The sequence below is a fragment of the Pleurodeles waltl genome, chromosome 7, assembly GCF_031143425.1.
Source record: "Pleurodeles waltl isolate 20211129_DDA chromosome 7, aPleWal1.hap1.20221129, whole genome shotgun sequence".
NCBI classification, from domain to species: Eukaryota; Metazoa; Chordata; class Amphibia; order Caudata; family Salamandridae; genus Pleurodeles; species Pleurodeles waltl.
Window position 1 is genome coordinate 1214865561 of NC_090446.1, and position 24080 is coordinate 1214889640.

Sequence of the window (24080 nt, forward strand, 5' to 3'; positions counted from 1 at the left end):
GTGTTGTTCTGCCACTACCCTTCCCGCCTGCCCCCAACAGTTAGCTTGATGCCACATCCACCTCCTCCCTACTCTCTGTTGTCTAAGTCCATGTATCAGCCCCCTCTCCACTGCCCTACATGGACCGCTATGCTGCAACTTATCCTCCTGCCTCTCCAGTACGGTCAGCTTTTTGCCCTTGCCTCTTTCCCCTCTGCTCAGTTGTCCACGTGCATAGTCCTGTCCCCTTCCTATTGCTTTCCATGGTATGTTGTGCTGCACTGCCATCCTGCCTGCCTTGTGTGGTGTATTGTGCTGCAGCAACCCCTTACACTTGCCCTGTAAAGACAGTTTCATGCCCCTGCCGATCTCTCTCCTGCCTTCCTATCTGACTCCATGTCCCTACCCAATTCCTCCTGCCCGCCGTGATGCAATGTACCATACTTTGCAATACTTTCAACTTGATACCAGAGAGATTTTGAAAAAGGAAAACCTGAGTAGCTGATTTTTTCCATTCACTTACACTGAAAAAGAGGATATTGTATGCAGAAGGCAGATAAAATAAAGCCCTTTAGAGCTTAAAAACATCGGGACTATCCTGCCTGAATTTGGTCTGTTGGCATGCATGGTTGTACTGCCACTGCCTCTTCCTTCTGCCCTGAATTGTCTGTTATACTGCCACAGCCTCTTTTGCCTGTTCTGCATTGTTGGACTGCTGCCCTTGCCCCCTTTTCCTCTGCCCTCCATGGTCCATCGTGCCCTCAATTATCAGAGTCTGTGTCCCTGACCTCTGCCTCTCCACAGTATTCTAATGAACAACTAGACTGCTAACATTTTATATTTATTACAAAAGTGTGGCACACTTGATGTCATCTTGATGTAACAAAAACTGTAACTCCTAAAGCATTTCCTTTAAAAATTATAAAAAGGAGAGGATCTTATTTCAATAAAAACTATGGTTAGTGCTGTAAAATATAAAATAAGGACATATTTTCTGAGTTCTCAAATAGAGACAAAGCACTTTTAAATGATTTGCTATCTTTATATTTGTTTATCCAGTCGATCACCTAATTATTTGTTACATTTAGAGGACAGCATGTGGCGTTACGACCAGAGCTGCAGAAACAGAGATTGGAGTTTTGGCATCAGTTCAATATGCTGTGATTTTGGGCAAATCATTTAATCTCCCCATGCCTAAAACCAAAACAAATTTGTCCCTGTGTAATGTAACTGTTGCTCATGTAAAGCACTCCAATACCTTTGTGTCAAGTCTGCGATATATAAAACTGCAATGAAAAATTAAAGTGAAGTGTTTTGCACACTTCTGTCTTTGGGCTATGCTTGGGCTACATGTGGGTGATATTTGTGCTACATTTGGGGTCTTTTTCTTTGGTGGCCATTTTAGGAGACTTATTTGTTATGGAGCTCCCTAATTTCCTCATTTACTACAGTATCCTCAGTAGAAAATGCTTTCAGTTTTCCACTTTGATTTTATCTAGATGGCGTTTAAACGTGACACACTTTTGGCATAAACTCAGAAGGTTAGTATTCCAGTTGCACATTAGAACTCTGTAGAGAAGCTGCTGATCACTTTGAAGTTAACTGGCCGTTTGCTGCTGCTGTTGAAAGTGCATGTTTCAGTCTGTGTCAGAATGTTTTAATGAAATAGAAGAGGAAGATATTTGAGAACTCACTTAAAAAGTCCAAATTTTTCTTTCTAGAGCACTAACCATAATTTCTATGACAAAATGAACCCCTTCATTTTGTTCCTTTCAAAATTAAATGTTTTAAGTTTTACCATTTTGATTCAAACAATATGGCTTATGGTATGCCACACTTTCGTAATCGTAAGCCTGTTAGTGCTCAAGTTGTTCTTTAGAACACTCTAGGAGGCTGAAATAAAACACAAGGTAATCAACTAACAGGTTGCTCCTGTTGGAAGTACATGTTTGGTTGAGAAACTCAGGCTTCATTCTCATTTGGCTGAGAAAGTGTGAATTTATAGAAAGTATACTCTCTCATTTTAGCTTCTGGAGCACCTTCTGTGACCTCTATAGGAAAATCATTTGAAAATAATTTTCTATCATGACTCATGAAATACCAGCAGAAGGCTTTTTCACAGGGTTAAACACCTTAGAACACAGCACAATTCTTAAATTTAGTATGGTACCAACAATAAATCATTTACATTGTAACTGAAATCTGTTATCATCCTTTTCATGTTCTTTTTGTGACCCTCCAAACTTGCCATTCATTACAATGCATTTCAATAGGGTGCTATCATGTATATTGGTCCCAAGATGAATGCCAGCACTTCCTGATTGAAGTACTGACAGCCAATCAGATCTCACCATGAGATCACTGCTTAGGCTCCACCCAGATATCTACATTTATTTTTCCTTTAATGACTCCAAAACTACTAAACAGGTTTACACCAAGTAACAAAAAGCATGATCAGCACACCAAGAAGTAGGTGGTACAAATTTGGTGTAATTCTGTTCAGTGGTTCGAGCGGTAATTGTGTCTTAAGACCCTACGGGAGAATGCAGGGGGAAAGTGTGTTGTGGGACCCTGTAGGAGGCTGGCCTGGCTTATAGTGGGTACCTTGGGGTACTTACACCTTGTGCCAGGTCCAGTTATCCCTTATTAGTAGATTAGAGATGTTCTATCAGCTTAGGCTGATAGAGGTAGCTATAGCAGAACAGCTTAGGCTGAACTAGGAGACATGCAAAGCTCCTACTATACCACTTATATCACTTAGCACTATATCATAAGAAAACACAATACTCAGAGTTACTAAAAATAAAGGTACTTTATTTTAGTGACAATATGCGAAAAGTATCTCAGAGGATATACTCCCTTAGGAGGTAAGTAATATACACAAAATATACACACACAAACCATAAACAGTTAGAAAAATTGTGCAAACACTGTAGGACACAATAGAATGCAATAGGGAGAAATAGGCCTAGGGGCAACACAAACCATATACTCCAAAAGTGGAATGCGAACCACAAATGGACCCCAGGCCTAGTGTAATGTGTAGAGGGTCACTGAGGGAGTGTAAGAAAACACTAACGGTGTAAAAGATACCCCACCCCAAGACCCTGAAAAGTAGGAGTAAAGTTACCCTACTACCCCAGAAAGACAGTAAAGTCAAGATAGGGGACTCTGCAAGGACAACAACTGACTACAAAGCACTGAAGATGGATTCCTGGACCTGAGGACCTACAAAGGAAGAGGACCAAATCCAAGAGTCTCGCAAGTGTCCGGGGGGGCAGGAGCCCACTAAACCCCAGATGAAGGTGCAAAAGGGCTGCCTCTGGGTGAAAGAAGCCAAAGATTCTGCAATAACGGAAGGTGCCAGGAACTTTTCCTTTGGTCAGAAGATGTTCCACGGCATGATGGAGGATGCAGAGTTGTTTCCACGCAGAAAAAACGCAAACAAGCCTTGCTAGCTGCAAGAGTCACGGTTGAGGATTTTGGGTGCTGCTAGGGCCCAGGAAGGACCAGGAGGTCGCCCCTTGGAGGAGGAGACAGAGGGGCACTCAGCAACACGGAGAGCCCATGCAGAAGCAGGCAGCACCCGTAGAAGACCTTGAATAGGCACTCAGAAGATCTGAGGATGGCGGTCGACTCAGCACAACAAAAGGGAGTCCCACGAAGTTGGAGTCCAACTCAGCGCCTTGGGCAATGTAGGACGGAGTGCTGGGGACCAGGGCTAGGCTGTGCATGAAGAAAGTCTTGCAAGAGTGCACAGAAACCCTAGCAGCTGCAGGTCACAGGTTTACTGTCTGGCGTGGGGAGGCAAGGACTTACCTCCACCAAATTTGGACAGAAGGGCCACTGGACTGTCGAAGACACTTGGACCCAGCTCCTGTGTTCCAGGGACCACGCTCGTCAGGATAAGATGGGACCCAGAGGACAGGTGATGCAGAAGTTTGGTGCCTGCGTTGGCAAAGGGAAGATTCCGTTGACCCACGGGAGATTTCTTCTTGGCTTCCAGTGCAGGGTGAAGGCAGACAGCCCTCAGAGCATGCACCACCAGGAAACAGTCGAGAAAGCCGGCAGGAAGAGGCGCTACATTGTTGCTGGTAGTCTTCTTGGTACTTTGTTGCGGTTTTGCAGGCGTCCTGGAGCAGTCAGCAGTCGATCCTTGACAGAAGTCGAAGAGGGAAGTGCAGGGGAACTCTGGTGAGCTCTTGCATTCGTTTTCTGGTGAGATATCCACAGGAGAGACCCTAAATAGCCCACAGAGGTGGAATGGCTACAGAGAAAGGTAAGCACCTATCAGGAGGGGTCTCTGACGTCACCTGCTGGCACTGGCCACTCAGAGCTGTCCATTGTGCCCTCACAACTCTGCATCCAAGATGGCAGAGGTCTGGGACACACTGGAGGAGCTCTGGGCATCTTCCCTGGGAGGTGCTGGTCAGGGGAGTGGTCACTCCCCTTTACTTTGTCCAGTTTCGCGCCAGAGCAGGACTGGGGGGATCCTTGAACCGGTGTAGACTGGCTTATGCAAGGAGGGCACCATCTGTGCCCTTCAAAGCATTTCCAGAGGCCAGGAGAGGCTACTCCTCCTAGGCCCTTCACACCTATTTCCAAAGGGAAAGGATGTAACACCCTCTCTCAGAGGAAATTCTTTGTTCTGCCTTCCTGGGACTGGGCTGCCCAGGCCCCAGGGGGGTAGAAACCTGTCTGAGGGCCAGCAGTAGCTGCAGTGAAAACCCCAGAAAGCTAGTTTATCAGTACCCGGGCTCTATGCTGGAGACCCGGGGATGCATCGAATTGTCCCCCCAATACCAGAATGGCACTGGGGGGAAAGTTCCATGATCGTAGACATGTTACATGGCCATGGTCAGAGTTACCATTGTGACGCTACCTATAGGTGTCGACCTATATGTAGTGCACACATGTAATGGTGTCCCGCACTCACAAAGTCCGGGAAATTTGCCCTGAACAATGTGGGGGCACCTCGGCTAGTGCCAGGGTGCCCACACACTAAGTAACTTTGCACCTAAACTTCACCAAGTGAGGGTTAGACATATAGATGACTTATAAGTTACTTAAGTGCAGTGTAAAATGGCTGTGAAATAACGTGAACCTTATTTCACTCAGGCTGCAGTGGCAGTCCTGTGTAAGAATTGTCTGAGCTCCCCATGGGTGGCAAAAGAAATGCTGCAGCCCATAGGGATCTCCTGGAACCCCAATACCCTGAGTACCTAGGTACCATATACTAGGGAAGTATAAGGGTGTTCCAGTGTGCCAATGAGAATTGGTAAAATTAGTCACTAGCCTGTAGTGACAATTTTAAAAGCAGAGAGAGCATAAACACTGAGGTTCTGGTTAGCAGAGCCTCAGTGATACAGTTAGGCACCACACAGGGAACACATATAGGGCATACTTTATGAGCACTGGGGTCCTGGCTAGCAGGATCCCAGTGACACAGGCAAAAACCAACATACATACAGTGAAAATGGGGGTAACATGCCAGGCAAGATGGTACTTTCCTACAGACCCCCTTTTTCTCGGTCCCCGTCTGACATATCAGCCCGAAACGTCAAACGGCACAAAAGTTATTGGCAAAACAAAACACTATTTTCCTATGGAAACCAGATCCTAACTGTAACTATCTACTGGCAACCGCCAGAAGGATATATTTATTTATATATATATGTATCTATATATACATATATAGATATAGATATAAATGTGTGTGTGTGTAAGTGGGCTTACAAATATATTATTGTAAAGCATTTAATTATATACACGACGTACAAGTTACTTACCTTCGGTAACAAAATATTCGGTAGAGACGTATTCTAGTTGCAGATTCCTTACCTTACAATTTTCCCCCAGGCATCAGACTGGATCTGGAGATTTTTTCTTCAAGCAATATCCTTGCGTGTTGGTAGGTGGCTTCGGTCGACTCCGCGGGCTTCGTAGTCTCCGTGATGACGTCGGGAGTAGTACATAGATGCTGTCTCAGCGCAGTGATGTCAGTTTCTTTTAACGACTTTCCACGTCAAGAGGCAGAGCCACTAAAAACACTGAGACTGGTGTTCCAGAGCTAAGGGCCTGAAGGAGGAATCCCTGTCCCTAGAAATCAGTTCGCAAACGGGGAGGATGGGTGGGTCAGTAAGCAATCTGCAACTTGAATATGTCTCTACCAGATATTTTGTTACCGAAGGTAAGAAACTTGTACATCTGATAGAGACTTTTAGTTGCAGATTCCTTACCTTAGAATAAACCTTAGAATAGATCCCCAAGCAATGCCATCCTCGGAGGTGGGCTGCGAACCAAGATGATACTAAAAGTCCTGCAGGACCGAACGACCAAAGTAGCCGTCCCGACAGACCTGACTGTCCAGGCAGTAATGTTTAGCAAACATCTGCAGGGATGCCCACGTAGCTGCCTGGCAGATATCAAGGACAGGAACTCCGTGTGCTAACGCAGTGGAAGCAGCAGTTGCTCCGGTGGAATGAGCACGCAAACCCTCAGGGGGTTGCTTTTTGGCAAAGCGTAGCACATCTTGATGCAAAGAAGTACCCATTGAGAGATGGTAGGTTTTTGCACCGCCTTCCCTGTCTTCGCACCCACATAACCGACAAAGAGTTGATCGTCCTCCCGGAAATCTTTAGTACGATTTAGATAGAACGCCCACACTCTTTTTGGGTCCAGGCGGTGGAGTCTCTCCTTCTCATGGGAAGGATGTGGGGGTGCGTAAAAAGTAGGCAAGGTCATGGACTGGCCTATGTGAAAAGGCATAACAACCTTGGGAAGAAAGGAAGTAAGTCTTAGTGTGCAACACCACTTGTCAGGGTGCACAGACAAGAATGGAGGCTTAGACAGAAAGAGCTTGAAGCTCTCTCACTCTGCGAGCAGAAGTGATGGCAACAAGAAAGAGTCTTGAAAGTGAGGAGCCGTAAATGGCAATTGTGCATTGGCTCAAAGGGAGTACACATTAAGAAAGTAAGGACAAGATTGAGGTCCCACTGAGGCATGTTAAATGAAGAGGGAGGAAATAAATGGGTGATACCTTTAAGGAAAATATTCACAATAAATTTAAAGAGTGAGGGCTGATCAGGTAGCCTAAGAAAGGCCGAAATAGTCGATAAGTACCCTTTAAGGGTTCCCAAGGCAGGGCCCTGCTGGGCCAAAGAAAGAATGAACAAAAGAACCTAAAATAGAGTAGCACAGAGGGGATCAACAGATTTGTTGGTACACCATGCCACAAATTTATGCCAACAGGCGTATACCGTTTTGGTGGAGGGACGCCTGGCTGCCAAAATAAAATTGCAAACTTCGGTGGAAGATCAAAAGTCGTCAACTGCTGTTGCTCAATCTCCATGCATGAAGGTGGAGATTGGACAGATTCGGATGGAGAACCATCCTCTGTTGCTGCAACAGAAGATCCGCCCAAAGAGGCAGTCTGAGTGGAGAATCGGTGGCCATGCTCCAGACCTTTGGAAACCATACTCTCCATGCCCAGTCCAGAGCTACCAACATAACTTGGGCCCGGTCGTTCACGATTTTCTTGAGAGCACTGGGCAGAAGTGGTATGGGCGTAAAGGAGGCCGGAGTTCCACTCGAGCCGAAAAGCATCTCTGAACGAGTGCCGCCTTGGAAACTCCAACGCACAAAACAGCTGACATTGCGCGTTCTCTGCAGAGACTAACAGATCTAACCAAGGCTCTCCCCACTGCTGAAAGAGACCTTGCACCACCTCTGGATGGGTACGCCATTCGTGATTGGGTGTGCATCGACGACTGAGTTCGGCCGCTCTGGTGTTATGAGAACCTGCCAGATGTTGAACCACCAGGGTAATGCCCTGATGTTCCAGCTATGTCCAGCGGCGTAGTGCCTACTGACAAAGGGTCCAGGACCCTCCCCAGCCCTGGTTGTTGCGGTACTACATGGTGGTAGTACTGTCCGAGAACACTTGCACTACTTTCCCTCGGAGAGAGGGAAGGAATGCTTTCAACGCAAGCCTAATCACCCGGAGCTCCAGAAGATTGATATGGAGCCCAGACTCTGCCGGAGACCAGAGGCCTCTTGTAGGAAGTTGGCTCTGTATATACTATCTCAAAGTGAGAGATAGTATGCGCAGAGTCCAAGGGTTCCCCTTAGAGGTTGATAGTGGTAAAATTAGATAATACTAATGCTCTATTTTGTGGTAGTGTGGTCAAACAGTAGGCTTATCAGAGGGTAGTGATAAGCACTTGTTGTACACACACAGGCAATAAATGAGAACACACACTCAAAGACTTACTCCAGGTCAATAGGTTTTTATATTGAAAAATACCTTTTTTAGTCTAGTTTATTTTAAGAACCACAGGTTCAGGATTTACATTAAACACTTTAAATGCAAGGTACTTAGATACTTTAGGAATAGCTGCATGAGCACTATGCCCCTACAATCTCTAAGCCCATTCTTAGACATTGTAAGTGCAGGGTAGCCATATAGAGTATGTGGTATGGGAGTTTGTCAAACACAAACTCCACAGTGCTATAATGGCCACACTGAATACTGGTAAGTTTGGTATCAAACTTCTCAGCTCAATACATCCACACTGATGCCAGTGTGGGGTTTGAGAAAGGCTCACTGAGGGCATCTTAGAGGTGTCCCCTGCATGCCAGCCCAACTGCTAGTGCTAGGCTGGCCGGTCTCTGCCAGCCTGCCACTTCCAAACCTATTTCTGGCCACATGGGGTGAGTGCCATTGTGCACTCTGTGACCAGGAACAAAGCCTGTCCTGGGTGGAGGTGCTTCACACCTCCCCCTGCAGAAACTGTAACACCTGGCGGTGAGCCTCAAAGGCTCAAGCTTGGTGTTACAACGCCTCAGGGCACTCCAGCTAGTGGAGATGCCCACCCCCCGGACACAGCCCTCACTTTTGGTGGCAAGTCCGGGGAGATAATGAGAAAAACAAGGAGGAGTCACCACCTCAGCCAGGTCCACCCCTAAGGTGAACAGAGCTGCAGTGACCCCCTCCTTAGAAATTCCTCCCTCTTCCTTTGGAGGATTTAGCTCAATAGGAATAGGGATGTGCCCCCCTCCCCAAAGGGAGGAAGCACAAGGAGGGTGTAGCCACCCTCAGGGAGAGTAGCCATTGGCTACTGCCCTCCAGCCCTAACACACCCCTAAATTTAGTATTCAGGGGCAACCCTGAACCCAGGAAATCAGATTCCTGATGACCTACAAAGAAGGAGGACTGCTGACCTGAAAACCCTGCAGAGAAGAAGGAAGACGACAACTGCTTTGGCCCCAGCGCTACCAACCTGTCTCCTGATTAAAAAAACCTGCATCAGCGACGCATCCTGTGGGCCCAGAGACCTCTGCCGACTCAGAGGACTGCCCTGCAACTACAAAGGACCAAGAACTCCCAAGAACAGCGGAACTGTCTACCTCAAGCAAGAAGAAACCATCTTTAAAGGGACTCTCACCTCACTCCAGAAGCGTGAGTCTCCACCACTCTGCACGCGACACCCTTGGGCCACGTCCAGAGAAACCAACGACCCAGAGAGGATCCCCAGGCGACTCCGATGACATGTCCACCCTGGGCTAACCTCTCTGCACCCCGACAACTACGCCTGCAGAGGGAATCCCGAGGACCCCCTGGCCTCGACTGCCCGGGACGAAGAAACCCGACGCCCGGAAGAAGCACTGCACCGGCAGCCCCCAGGCCCGTGAACAAGCGACCACTGGTGCAGCAGTGACCAGCAGGCGGCCCTCTCCCTTGCCCAGTCGGTGGCTGGCCCGAGAAGCCCCCCTGTGCCATTCCTGCAACGTCTGAGTGACCCCCAGGGCCCACCATTGATTTCAATTACAAACCTGAAGTCTTGTTTGCCCACTGCACCCGGCTGCCCCTGTGCCACTGAGGGTGTACTTTGTGTGCCTACTTGGGACCCCCCCGCCCCCAATGCTCTACTAAACCACCACCGGTCTGCTCCCTGAGGACGCAGGTACGTACCTGCCAGCAGACTGGAACCGGAGCACCCCCCTGTCTCCATAGGCACCTATGTTATTTGGGCTCCTCTTTGACCTCTGCACCTGACCGGCCCTGTGTTGCCGGTGCTGGGTGTTTAGGGTTGACTTGAACCCCCAACGGTGGGCTACCTATGCCCTGGAGTTTGAACTTGTAAGTGCTTTACTTACGTCAATAACCAACCTGTACGTACCTCCCCCCAGGTACTGTTGAATTTTGCACAGTGTCCACTTTTTAAATAGCTTATTGCCATTTTATGCCAAACTGTGTACATTACTGTTTTGATTCAAAGTCCTATCTATACCTATGCAAAATACCTTACAATTAATGTACTTACTTGCAATTTGAATCTTGTGGTTGTAAAATAAATTAAGAAAATTATATTTTTCTATATAAAAACCTATTGGCCAGGAGTTAAGTCATTGAGAGTGTGTTCTCATTTATTGCGTGTGTGTGTACAACAAATGCTTAACATTACCCTCTGATAAACCTAACTGCTCCACCACACTACCACATATAGAGGATTAGTATTATCTATTATTGTCTCTGTCAAACCTCTTGGGGAACCACTGGACTCTGTGCACACTATCTCTCACTTTGAGATAGTATATACAGAGCCAGCTTCCTACAATCACCTTTATCCCACTAGAGGTAGTTAAGTGAGCAAAGTAAGATTTTGATAGTGGATTGAAGTATTCCATTTAGAATATTTTTATTTGGAAGTAATGGCTGTCTAAAAAAAAGCAGCACTTTGCAACCTTAGACCAATTATTTCTGTGTACATTGTTTATTTAGAACCGTAATCCAAACATTTTGGATTAGCTCAAATGAGATCGAAACACCACCGAGTTACATGCCGGCACGTATATGATATTTGACTAAGCCATACTCATTATTAGGACGCTAATCGCTTAAGTAATTTATCAGCATGGTGTAGCTTGTGTTTCCAAATATAAATGTCAAAATAATGACATTCGGATGGGAATACATGCAATGGTCGACTGATGTGAGTTACATGCAATTGTTTCTGCCTCCACCAAGATCCTTTTTGTGTTTTCCACATTCAAAATGTTTCTCTAATATTTCGACCAGTTTTTGCAGGATGAAAAGTACTTGAAGGATAAATGCCTACACTGTCTAACTTATACAAAAACCCTGCTATTGACATGTATGTTTAAGTTGCAAAGCTACAGTTTTTCTTGATAAAGTCTAACACTAGAAGCCGTTCGAAAATAATTGTAAGAGGGATAATTAAAGGGGAAAGGGCTAAAAGGGAGGTTAATGTTCAGGAGAAGGGGCAAAAAAAGAGTCTAACGTTAGCATTCAGTGGGATCAGACAGGAAGGTCAGTGGTGGTCTGTTCTCCAATATGACTTGTCCATGACCGAAAAGAGAATTGCCCCACACATTAGCCACGGCAAAACACTTTTACAAAGGGTGCAAACACATTCAGAAAAATGCTTTAATGCATCATGCAAAACATTTTAAGGTTAAAAGAAACATGCGAAGCATTTGCCCCGCATATTATAGCAGCTGTAACCATGAACCCTGCATGCTTGATCTAATTAATATAACCTAGTTGAAGTCGGTGAACCTTAACACTGTGTTAATGAATGCATATGGTTTAGCAATGCGCTGATGAATCGTCATTTCCTTTTATTGCTAAACTAGATATCCAAATTATTTCTGTTCGTACTATTTTAATATTGCCACACCTAATGAACAAGTTACGTGCCTTTGTAATGCTCTTTATGGTTGGTACTCTAATTAACGGAAGACTTCCCACTTTTAGAACATTGCCCAGGCATCAGGCTAGATCCGGATGTTTTTACAGTGGTTTCACGTGCTACCATGTCAGGGTCACCTGTGTGATTACATCAGTTTCTTCCTTTACTCTGGCCAAGCATTCAAATGCACAGCATGAATATTTGGAGGTACCAGTGTGCTGAGCTCTAATATGTGGCCTTTAGAGATGGTAAAAAAAGAGGCTCAGCCTCAGATTAGGGAAGTGAGAGAGTGGTGAGGAACCTTCAGTTAGATATAGTTTCCACATGAAAGAGTGTTACCAAAGGTAAGTAAGTTGTTCTGATGGATACTTCTATCTGCAGATTCCTCACCTTTAGAATAGATACAATATCCGTACCTCCCAAAAGTGGCGAATCTGTCAACTGGACTTAGACCAAAACATCTGGCAGGACCGAATGGGAAACATGCCCTACCTGTCGGACCTGGCTGTCAAGGAAGTAGTGCATCATGAACATATGCATTGACGTCCAGGTAGCAGCCTGACAGAAGTCAAGAATAGGCACTCTGCATGCCAGTGCAGTGGTACCAGCCTTGGCCCTGGTGGAATGAGACCTAAATCCTTCTGCAGTCTCTCCTCCTCTTTTGACATGTGAGATGGAGCAAAGAATGTTGGGAGGGTGATGTACTGTCCAACTAGAAAAGGATTCAGAACTTTGGGCAAAATGACTTCCCTGCTCTTCAACACCAGTTTTTCTAGGAAAAAAGTGATGTAGGGAGCCCTCACCAAGAGAGTCTGAAGTGCACCCTCACGATGAATTGATGAGATTACTATGACAAAGGCTGTCAGAAGAGGCAACAAAGGGAGGGTACTTGAGAAACGTCTGGACCAAATTAAGATCCCATTGTGGCATCGCAAACAGTTTTGCAGGTAATGTGTGTGTCAAACCTTTAATAAAATACTACACAACAAGTGATTTAAACAGGCACTCTTGGTCTGACAGAAGCAAAAAGGCCAGAAAAATAAACTTTAATAGGGCCCACTGAAAGCACCAGGCCACAGTTAAAACAAAAAATAAAACATTTGACTGTTTAGCTTGCAAAGGATCTGTGTTGTGGACTTAACATCCAACTGCAAATTAGTTCCAGTGCAAGGCATGAATCATCTTTATAGAGGGATGCCTCGCCGTGAGGATGACATTCACAACCTCAGGTGGTATACTGAACGCAGTGCATGGGATAAGATATTGATTAAAAGTTCTTTGGTATATGGAACGCAGTCAATTGCCACTGCTCAATTTCCACACATGGAGGTGTAAATTGTGCATGTTTTGGGAGAAAACCCCTGCTCTGCTGCAACAGATGATCTTTCTAAGTGGTCGTCTGATTGGAGGACAAATGCTCAGGCCCAAAAGTTCCAGGTACCACACTCTCCTGGCTCAATTCGGAGCCACACAGATGAGCTGGACCTATTCGTTCCTGATCCTTTTCAGTACTCTGAGCAGGAGAGGCAGAGGCAGAAAGGGGTACAGGGATACTGTAGCCCGAATGCATCTTCTGGAGTGAGCATTCTTGGGAACTACAACATACAGACATTTTGAATCTGCATGTTCTTGACAGTGGCAAAAAGATCCAACTAGGGTTCTTCCCATTGTCAAAGATTACTTTCTCACCTCGGCCATTTTTGATCCACTGGGTGCCGCTGGCTAAACTCATCTACCCTGTCATTTAAAGAGCCTGCCAGGTGGTTCACGATCGGTGGGATGCCCTGCCACTCTAGCCAACGTTAGAGGTGCAGCCCCTCTTGGCACAGGACACCACTCCTCCCTGCTTTTTTGTAGTACTACATAGCAATGGTATCGTCTGTGAAACTCTGCACCAGCTTTCAGTTGATGTATGGCAGGAAGGCCTTCAATGCCAGGTGAATGGCTCACAGCTCACACAGACTGAGGGTGAGCCGAGTTTCCCCTAAGACCGGAGTCCTATGATCTTCACCTCTCGTAAATGACCTCCACAACTCAGCAGTGACATCGCTGTCACCTCCGTCAGCTCTCAGTGGGGAAGGGAGAGGGATCTGCCACTGGTCAGTTTGCGACTGAGCAGCTACAACTACAGATCTTGTGCAGTCTCCTCTAACTTAAACATAAGGTAACAGTCATGGCAATGGTGGATGGGACTATGGAAGAAGGCATCCTTCAGGTCTAGTGCAGTCATGAAGTCTCCTTATCAGAGCAGCAGCATGTCATTCTTAAAGGTCGTGATATGAAAGCCCTCCAAAAGATTGCACTACTTCAGTGACCTCAGGTTCAGAATGGGTTGGAGGTATCTGTCTTTCTGTGGAAGGAGGAAGTACAAAGAGTACACGTATTTGCTTTAGTGGGTGGCACAAGCACCCTTTTGGAGGAGTGCATGAACCTCCTCTTCCAGGAATGTGAGGTGGTTTTAGCTGACGATGTGACAAGAGGGTGGTATGTTGAGGGGAATGGCAATTCTGGGCTACATTCATGCTGAACTACTGCTGAACCCATTAATTGGAGGTGATTTTCTCCCAACGAGGATGAAAATCTTTAAGCTCTCTCCACCAACAGGGGTTATGTGATCGGGGAAAGCAGGAGGTGGAGCACCGGCAAGTCAGTGTTTGGAAGTTGGGGCTTCTTTACAAGAGCTGCATCTATCCCTGTCTGTAACCACCCCTTGAACTTCACCTGTCTGCGACTCATGAAATTCCTGCTGCTGCCCTGGTAGGTTTGCCCCTGAATGAGGTTGGGACACCCCTGGGTTGTTGCCTGCAAAAGGTGCCTCTTGGAGGGGCAGTTAGTAGTGTGCCCAGGGGCTTCACTATCTTGGTGTCCTTCTTCATTTGTTTCCCTAACAACTCATCACCTGGGTGCAAAAAGAGATGTTCCTCATCGAATGGGATACTGAGGAGGTGCTTTTGAGATGTGCATGCCGGTATAGCAGAACGCTCATATTAAAACTGGGGGAAGAATTGTCCATAGCAATAGGGCACAGCTCCTTGCCCCTCTCTCTTCAGATTACGGGCAGGTGCTGCATCAGTGTCTCAATTTTCCAATGAAACATATACCTCAACAGCAAGTCAGCAGAATTGGAAATATACCACTGGATAATTGCTCCCACTGCCACGCACTTGCCAGCAATGTCAAGGGGCTTACTTACATTGCCTGGCAGTTGTCACCAACAACTGATGCCATGTCCATCATTAAGAAGTCTGGGGTGGGAGGCTTGCCCAAAGATATGGAGTAGGTCATGGGGAGAAGCTTTAAACCTTTTCTCGACCTTTGGGGTGACGACCTTTGCTTTAACGGTGCTCTTTAAAGCTATCTGGGGTTGGGTTTAACATGTCCTTGAGCATCGGGAGAAACTAAATACTGTGTTCTGGTTTGTACAGGGTCTCCACGAGGAAGGATCCTTATCCTGTTGGATGTGCACATCCTACTTGTAGCAATGAGCTTGCCTCTGAATCACGCATTTTTACAAACAGCTGTGGTAAAATTTCACTGTATTTCCTAAGTGCCACAGTTGTTGTAAACAGACAAGGGCGCAATTGTCCAGGGCTTTAGCTGTCCACAACCCCTACTACATTACTAAGCAAAACATTAGATACTGCTTAAAAAGGGGGAAGCCCTCGCATAAAATTATTCAAACTTGTTATCCTGAACATTATCTATATTGAAAGTCCTTCATTCCTTGAATATCCTTCAAAGCTGTTGGCCCAAATTCAAAATGATATGACTGCCAAATGTATGGTCTATATATTCACAAATGTTTATTATTTCAATGTTCAAGCAAATAGAACTTCAGCCCGACCAAAGCATTTTGTTCCAGCAGGAAAGTTTTCAATGAAACATTTCTTTAGTAGAAAAGCAATAACCATTACTGCAATGTACCATAAACCCTGCAAACCATGTGGCGTTAGGTTAAATATGAATCACAGCATGATGTGCAATAGTATTATCTGACAATGATAGCTGTGCTGGGTATGGCTCCAGATCCGGGTTCGCCATACGGTCAACATTGGAAGTATCCCAGTAGTCGTGATTTTTTCTGGCCCCTAGAGGCTGGAGATAGGGGTCTCCCTGGATTGCAGTAGGAGGGCACTGACCTCTCAGGAATGGCTACTCGTAGTGGAGCAGGAGAGGAGTATGGGATGCAGGCAATGCGTAGGGTTAAATGGTCACAGTGATTACCTGGGTGTACGTGATGGTGGGTTTGTGGTCTTGCCTTTATGACTCTTGGGCACCAGATGTCTAGGTGCATCAAAGATGAGGGCTTCTTCGAAGGGCAGCCTGGCCTTCTTTGGAATGAGGGGCAGTGTATCTGACGCTCGTCCAAGGGGGCAGATTAGCAGTGATCTTGTCAGTCTCTACGTGAATTAACAGCCACCTATGCCTGGCATTGAGCTCTTTTGCTAGCTTCTGTAGGATGGGTGCTTTGGATTCCTGTAATTTCAGCGATGACTTGGCAATCTGTGTTGGAAGCACTCTCTGCATTGATTTCAGCTCTGGGTGAGGGTGTTTGACTCCCTTTGATCGAGGAGACTCAATGACTGTTGCAGCTGGATGCCCTTCACCGGAGGCCTGGACAGCTGCAAACCCTTCTCCCGGTACTGGTAAGAGCCTGCTCATGGTCCGATGCCAGAATCCTGTGGGAGCAATGCACTGCCTCCGCAAAGCAGCATTTTGCAGAGCAGGGTTTTGCCCCTGGATATGTTGCGCTGGAGTTATACTCACTCCCTTCAGAGTTCAGGGCCCTATGGGTTTCAATGCTTAGGGCACCCTGTTTTGGTTTTCTCCTTCAGTTGGACTTTAGGATAGTGCTTTGGGGCTGGAAGTTTGTTGGCTGCTAGGACCTTCGATGGGTCTGCCACTTGCTCCTCGTTGAGAGGGTCGCATTTCAAATGTCAGGTCTCTGAGGAAGACTGTTGCTGCATCTTGGTATACAGACAGTGCCTTTCCCTTTAATACCTCAGCGTCTTGTTGCAGCGAAAGGTGAGGCAAAACTCACAGGAGGTCTTTTTTGTCTTTGGGGGAGAAATAAAGGACCATTCTGGTCCAACCAAGCATGTTTTGCTTTGCACCTTGGTGAGGACTGGAGGGGTTTGTGTTCCATCATGCCCTTTCTGTAATAATTCTCTCAAGCAAGCTCGAAGGTTAGTTGAGTGCTGGGACACTGAAGCAGGACAACCATGGTTGATAGAGACGTTCAGAGAGTTTGTCAGCCAGGAAAGCAGAAGCATGGGCACTGACCAAATAATGATTAATAATCAAGGGCCATATGTACGAAAGCTTTTTCCCATAGACACAGAATGGGTAAAAATCCTTTGGTACATCTGGCCTGTCTCTTCTCTTAAAGAGTAGAGCAAGTAAGCTAAAAAAAAGTAGCAAGGACGCATGCCGGTCATTGAGCCGCTGCTGGACACATCCAAAATAGATGACATTATAAACAATCTAGGGTGGAGTCACTGCACATCCCATGCCTTGAAACTTGTTCAAAGAAAAACAAGTTGTAACATTCAAGCTCAACACTAGATGGTAGGAGCCTGCAAAGCATTTTTCTCTACAGCTACACATACTATGAACATATTATTTCTGATATGATAGTGCTACTAAGTGTTGCTATTATCAGTCTACACAAGATTAATCTGTCTTACCTCGGAAATATTTTCTCCAGCTCTTCACGGTGGGGTATATGAGGAACTGGAGGGCTGTCATAATGCAAAAGGTGCAGAAACACAGAGCCAGCATGAGCACGAAAGCGATCAATCTTCTCACCAGACTGCTGGGCAAGGCAGCACATCATGCGGTTACACCTGCCAATTTAAGAAATTGCTAAATAAGATAAAGAGAGGCCACACTATCAGGAGTATTTCTGAAATTATAGGAATATAAGCTGCATATACTAGATGGCAATAGTATGACACTTTTGTTTTGGTCCTCTCCATTTTTGTATCTGGTTTTGCTCGGCTTTATGACCCTCTGCATTGTGCCATAGGAAAAGTGTGGTAGAATACGTTTTCCTCTAAACAAATAAGTTACTTATCTTCAGTAACGCTTTTTCTGGTGGATACAGTATCTACCTATGGATTTCTCACTTTTTGAACCTCCCCAATGCGCCAGCATTCAACTGAAACTTTTCTCTGTAGCTCTCCACGTCGACAAGGATGTCATAATGCCATGGCTTCACACGCGACTCCTTGTGATGTTTTCGGAGCCACAAGAAGCCCTCACTGGTGTGCTGACATCAGTTTCCACCCACTTTTTTCATGCCTTCGAGGCGAACGGGTGAAACCAACATCACAAGTACATCATGATGTTGCAAACAAAATCAAGGATTAACATATTAGCACATCTTGTATATGCAATGCAAAACACACATACAATATAAAAATTGACTTTTATTTTGGTATGTTTAGACAAGCAATGGGTAGGTGGTGGGTTAGTGAGGAATCTACAGGTAGATACTGTATCCACCAGAAGAAGAATTACCCAAGGTAAGTAACTTATTCTTCTGATGGATCCATTTACCTGTGGATTCCTCACCTTTTGACTAGAATCCCCAAGGAGTCCTGAACTTGGGGGTGTGTGCCTATCTGTCTGTATCAAAAAGTCCTGGAAAACAGAATGGGCAAAGTGACCGTCCCTTCTCACTTCAAAGTCTAAGCAATAATGGTTCACTATAGTGTGGTGGGAGGCCCAAGTTGTTGCTTTACAAATGTCAACCACTGGCACACCTCTAGCCAAAGCAGAAGTGGAAGGTTTAGATCTAGTGGAATGAGCTCTTATACATTCAGGTGGCTCCTTGTTAGCCATAGTGTAGCAGATCTTTATTCACAGAATGATCCACCTGGACAATGTCCTTCTGTGCACAGCCTTGCCTTTCATCGTGCCTGTGTAGCCAGCAAACAATTGATCGTCCAGCCAGAGATGATGTGTTCTGTCAATATAGAATCTCACAGCCCTTTTAAGGTCCATGAAGACGTTCCCTCTTTAGATGGATGTGGAGGCAGATAGAAAGTTGAAAGGGCGATAGACTGGCCCAAGTGGAAGGGAGTAACCACATTTGGCAGGAAAGTAGACCTGATTCTTAACAGCAACTTATCTGCATAGAAAGTGGTGAACGAGGCTTGACACTAAGAGCCTGTATTCGCTAACTCATCTAGCAGACGTAATTGCTACCAGGAAAACTGTCTGAAAAGTAAGTAACCTCAAAGGACAACTAAGTAAGGTTTCAAATAGAGAACTCATAAAAAAGTAAGAACTAAATTAAGATCCCACTGAAGGTTTGTGAACAGAGTGGAAGGATACCTATAAGAAAGTCCCTTTATAAACCTTACCACTTTAGGGGACTAAAAAAGGGAAGGTTGGTCGGGCAAACAAAGGAAGGCTGAAAAGGCAAACAAATACCCTTTAACTGTTGCAACCACACACACTCTTGTTGCACTAAGGAAAGCGTAAAATGAAAAATGTCAGACAAATGGGCTTTTAAGGGGTCAACAGAATTTTCTTTGTACCACTTTACAAACCTTGTCCATTGGCCAGCATGAACTGATTTGGTGTTGTGTCACCTGGCCGATTAGATAACATCCATCACGTCAGGTGGAAGTGAAAAATAACACAAGTTGCCCCGTACAATATCCAGGCATGTATAGGTGAAAGTTCTGAAGATGGGGGTGTAGGACCTGCCCCAACAACTGCGAGAGGAGTTCTTACCTATGAGGGAGACCGAGCAGAGGGCACAGTCAGAGGTGAAGAAGGCATGGGTACCATACCCTTCATGAAAAAATCCAAGGCTTGGGACCGGTCTTGATAAATCTTCCTCAGAACCCAATGAATCAAGGGTATGGGGGGTAACGGGAAAAGCAGCTAGGAGCTCCAGGTTAATTGAAACGCATCCCACAATGCTCCCCGTTCCGGATACTGGAGGCTGCAAAGCGACAGGCAGTGCCCATCTCGTGAGTGGTGAACAGGTCTATCTAAGGGGTTCTTCATAGACAGATGATGTTTAGTACCACCTCTGGATGGAGACACCACTTGTGATCGGCTGAAAAATGTTGACTGAGACTGTCCGCATGTACATTCACAACACCCACCAAGTGATTCACAGCGATGCAAATCTGATGGTCCTGAGCCCAGTACCAGCATCATAGAGCCTCTGCAGAGATGATATGACTCTACACCTCCATGTTTGTTGATGTACCACATTGCAGTAGTATTGTCTGTCAAACCTGCACTGACTGACTGCAAATGGAAGGGAGGAAAGCCTTGAGAGACAGACATATCACCCGTAATTCCAAAAGATTAATGTGTAACAACTTCTCTTCTGGAAACCAAAGTTTCTTAATCTCCAGATCACCCATATGAGCTACCCACCCTAGAGTGGAAGCACCCGTGATCAGAGTGGCCACCGGAGGTGGCGGACAAAATGGCTTTCCTTGACCTAGATTGCCATCCACACCCCACCATCGAAGGTCTACTGCAGTGTCTCTGGAGATTTTTACCCACTCTCTGAGATATCCATTGTGTAGAAACCACTGCCTGCAGAGGCACCACTGAAGGGCCCTCAGGTGCTAGCGTGCCTAGGTGACCAACAGAATGCAGGGAGCAAACAGACCAAGCAGGCATAAGACCATCAAGACTGGAAGAATATCTCCATTCTGAAACATTGGAATCATAGCCTTAATGTCTCAAATCCTCTGAGGAGGATGGTAGGCACGATTCACTGTAGTGTCCAGTACTGCCCCTATGAACAGGGTGAGCTGAGAGGGCACCGGGTGAGACATGGCCACATTTATGAAAAAGCCCAGGTTGTACAACAACTGAGTTGTCAATTGCAAGTGATGCAGCACCAACTCTGGAGAACTGGCTTTCAGCAGCCATTCAGCCAAGTAAGGAAATACTGGTATTCCCCACCTTCAGAGATGTGCTGCGACCACTGCCATCACTGTTGTGAAAACTCCAGGTGAGGAAGTAAGACCAAATGGAAGGACCGCAAACTGGTAATGTTGAAACTCCACCATAAAGCGGATATACTTCAGAAAGGGGATGTGAAAATATGCAACCAGCAAATCGGTTGAAACCATCCAGTCGTCTTCTCCAGCGCAAGCAGCATCTGTGCCAGTGTCAGCATTTTGAATTTTTCCTTTTTGAGGAACCAATTCAAAACTCTGAGGACTAGGATCTGATGTAAACAACCATTAGTTTTGGGAATTTTAGGAAACATCATGTAGGAAAATGCCACTGTCGGCATGGTTACCCCCCACTTTTTGCCAAGTGTTGATGCCAGTTTTGATTGCAAGTGTGCTAGGGCCCTGCTAACCAGGCCCCAGCACCAGTGTTCTCTCCCTAAAACTGTACCTTAGTTCCCACAATTGGCACAGCCCTGGCACACAGTTAAGTCCATTTTAAAAGGTACCCATGGTGACATGTGGCCAAGAAAGGTCTCTATGGGCTGAAGCATATTTAATGCCACCCTTGGGACCCCTCACTCAGCACATGCACACTGCCTTGCAGCTTGTGTGTGCAGGTGGGGAGAAAAAGAAAGTCAACATGGTACCCCTCTCAGGGTGCCATGCCCACAAACCACTGCCTGTGGCATAGGTAAGTCAGCCCTCTAGCAGGCCTAACAGCCCCAAGGCAGGGTGCACTATACCACACATGAGGGCATAGCTGCATGAGCAATAAGCCCCTACAGTGTCTAAGTCCATTCTCAGACATTGTAAGTGCAGTGTAGCCATATTGAGTAGATGGTCTGGGAGTTTGTCATTACAAACTCCAAAGCACCCTAATGGCTTCAATGAATACTGGCCCAAGTCTGGTATCAAACTTCTCAGCACAATAAACCCAGTCGTTTATTGAAAAATGCACACAGAGGGCATCTTAGAGATGCTCCCTGTATGGTAGCCCAACTGCTAGTGTATGACTGACCGTTCTGTGCCAGCCTGCCACTTTCAGACGAGTTTCTGACCACATGGGGTGAGTGCCTTTGTGCACTCTGTGGTCAGAAACAAAGCCTGTCCTGGGTGGAGGTGCTTCACATTTCCCCCCTGCAGGAACAGTAACACCTGGCAGTAAGCCTAAAAGGCTCAAGCCTCAGACTATAGTGCCCCAGGGAACTCCAGCTAGTGGAGATACCAGCCCCCCAGACAAAGCCCCACTTTTGGCAGCAAGTCCAGCGGGAAAATTACGGAAAACAGGGAGGAGTGAACACTCCAGCCAGGACCTCCCCTAAGGTGTCCAGAGCTGAGGTGACCCCCTCCTTGCAGAATCCTCCAACTTAGTGTGGAGGACAGGAACCAGTATGGATAGGAATGTGCCCCCATCCCCAAAGGGAGTGGGCACAAGGAGGGTGTAGCCACCCTCAGGGACAGTAGCCATTGCCACTGCCCCCTGACCCTAACACACCCCTAGAACTAGGCTTAAGGGCCTCCCTGAAATCAGCTCACCAGATTGCTGACGACCACACAAGAAGAAGGACTGCTGAGCTGACAGCAACTGACTCAGTCCCAGCCCTACCGGCCTGTCTCCTGCTTCAAAAAGCTGCAAAAGAAAAGCAACGCGTTCCGCAGGTTCAGCGATCCCTGAAAAGACTCCCGGGGACTGCCTGCATCACAGAGGACCAAGAAACTCCCATGGACAGCGGACCTGTCCAACAACTTGGAAACTACTTCTAAAGGGCTCCCACCTCACTCCAGAAGCACGAGTCCGAAACCACTCCTGATGCCCACGGCCTGTGTCCAGGTAGCCCAACTAGCCAGAGAGGATCCCCAGGCGATTTCGACCGAGTATCCACCCAGGGGTGACCACCCCATCCCTCCACGACGACGCCTGCAAAGGGAATACCGAGGACCCCCCCGACCCTGATGAAGATATCCGACACCTGGAGAAGCACTGCACACGCAGCCCCCAGACTCGAGACAACCTGACCACCGGTGCAGCTACAACCAACAGGCGGCCCTCCTCCCTATCCAGTCGGTAGCTTGCCCGAGAAGCCTCCTGTGTGTCTTGCCTGCAGCACGTAAGTGAACTCCTGGGTCCCCCCCCATAGAGTTCCATTGGAAACCCGACGCCCTTTTTGCACTCTGCACCTAGCCACCCCTGTGCCGCTGAAGTTGTAGAATTGGTGCCTACTTGGGGCCCCTCCAGTGCTCCTCTAAAGCCCCCTGGTCTGCCCTCCGACAACCCGGATACTTACCTACAAGCAGAGTGGAACCAGAGTACCCCCTGTCTCCATAGGGGCCCACGTTATTTTGGCTCTTGTTTGACCTCTGCACCTAACTGGCCCCATGTAGCTGGTGCTTGGGGTTATGTTGAACCCCCAATGGTGGGCTATCTATGCCCTGGAGACTAAACCGGTAAGTTTGTACGTACCTCAGAAACTGTGCTTTACTTACCTCCCACAGGAACCGTTGAAAATTGCACTGTGTCCACTTTTAAAATAGCTTTTTGCCATTTAAGAGAAAACTGTATGTATTGTCGATTTGGTTCAAAGTCCTGAACTTACCTATGCAAAGTACCTTTCATTCAACATACTTACCTGCAAACCGAATCTTCTGGTTCTAGAAATAAATTAACAAAAGATATTTTTCCATATAAAATCCTATTGGTCTCTGGAGTTGAGTCGAGTGTGTGTTTCTTCTACTGCTTATGTGTGTACAACAAATGCCTAACACTACCCTCTGATAAGCCTAACTGCTCGACCATGCTACCACAAATAGGGCATTAGTATTATCTATTTTTGTCTCTGTCAAGCCTCTGGGGAACCCCTGGACTCTCTGCACACTATACCTCATTTTGATATAGTATATACAGAGTAAGCTTCCTACATATCGTAACATCCCTGACCGCATTCCTGCTCTGGAACCAACTCCAAATAGGGTTTGGACGAACTGTTGAAGTAACAGAAGATGTTCTTCGGAACAAAATCTTTGTTGGGGAGGAGTAGGAGAGGGAAATTTTGGAGCTGTCGGGCGTACCCATTTTTTACAATGCTCAACACCCAAAGGTCTAATGTCATGGACCTCCACTGTTGTAGAAAATGAATCAACCTCCCTCCCACTAGTAAAGCATTCTCCAGGATGGCGGAACTAGGGCTGCTTTCCTGAGGCATTGGCTGGGGAGGAAGAGGAGGAGAAAGGCTGATGCCTTCCACGGCCCCACCCTCTGTAGTTTCTACAGAGGAGATTCTATTGCTGCTGTTGCTGATATTGTTGTCTTCCTCAAAAGGAAAATGACCTTCTGAATCCTCGAAACCTCTAAATCTGTCTATAATAATCCTTGGGTTGCATTTGCAGGCCCAAAGATCTTGCCATTGCTTTACTCTATTTGAACCTCTCCAAAGCCCAGTCAGCTTTA

The 24080-nt window shown here is 46.5% G+C and overlaps 1 protein-coding gene across 1 annotated transcript in view; it reads right to left on the minus strand.

Annotated features, from left to right (window-relative positions):
• The window catches only part of TBCD (tubulin folding cofactor D), a 1666801-nt gene that overhangs the window by 331577 nt on the left and 1311144 nt on the right, over positions 1 to 24080 (minus strand). The window contains 1 exon segment of the mRNA XM_069200356.1: positions 17381 to 17539. Coding sequence (XP_069056457.1) covers positions 17381 to 17539 — 159 coding nt within the window.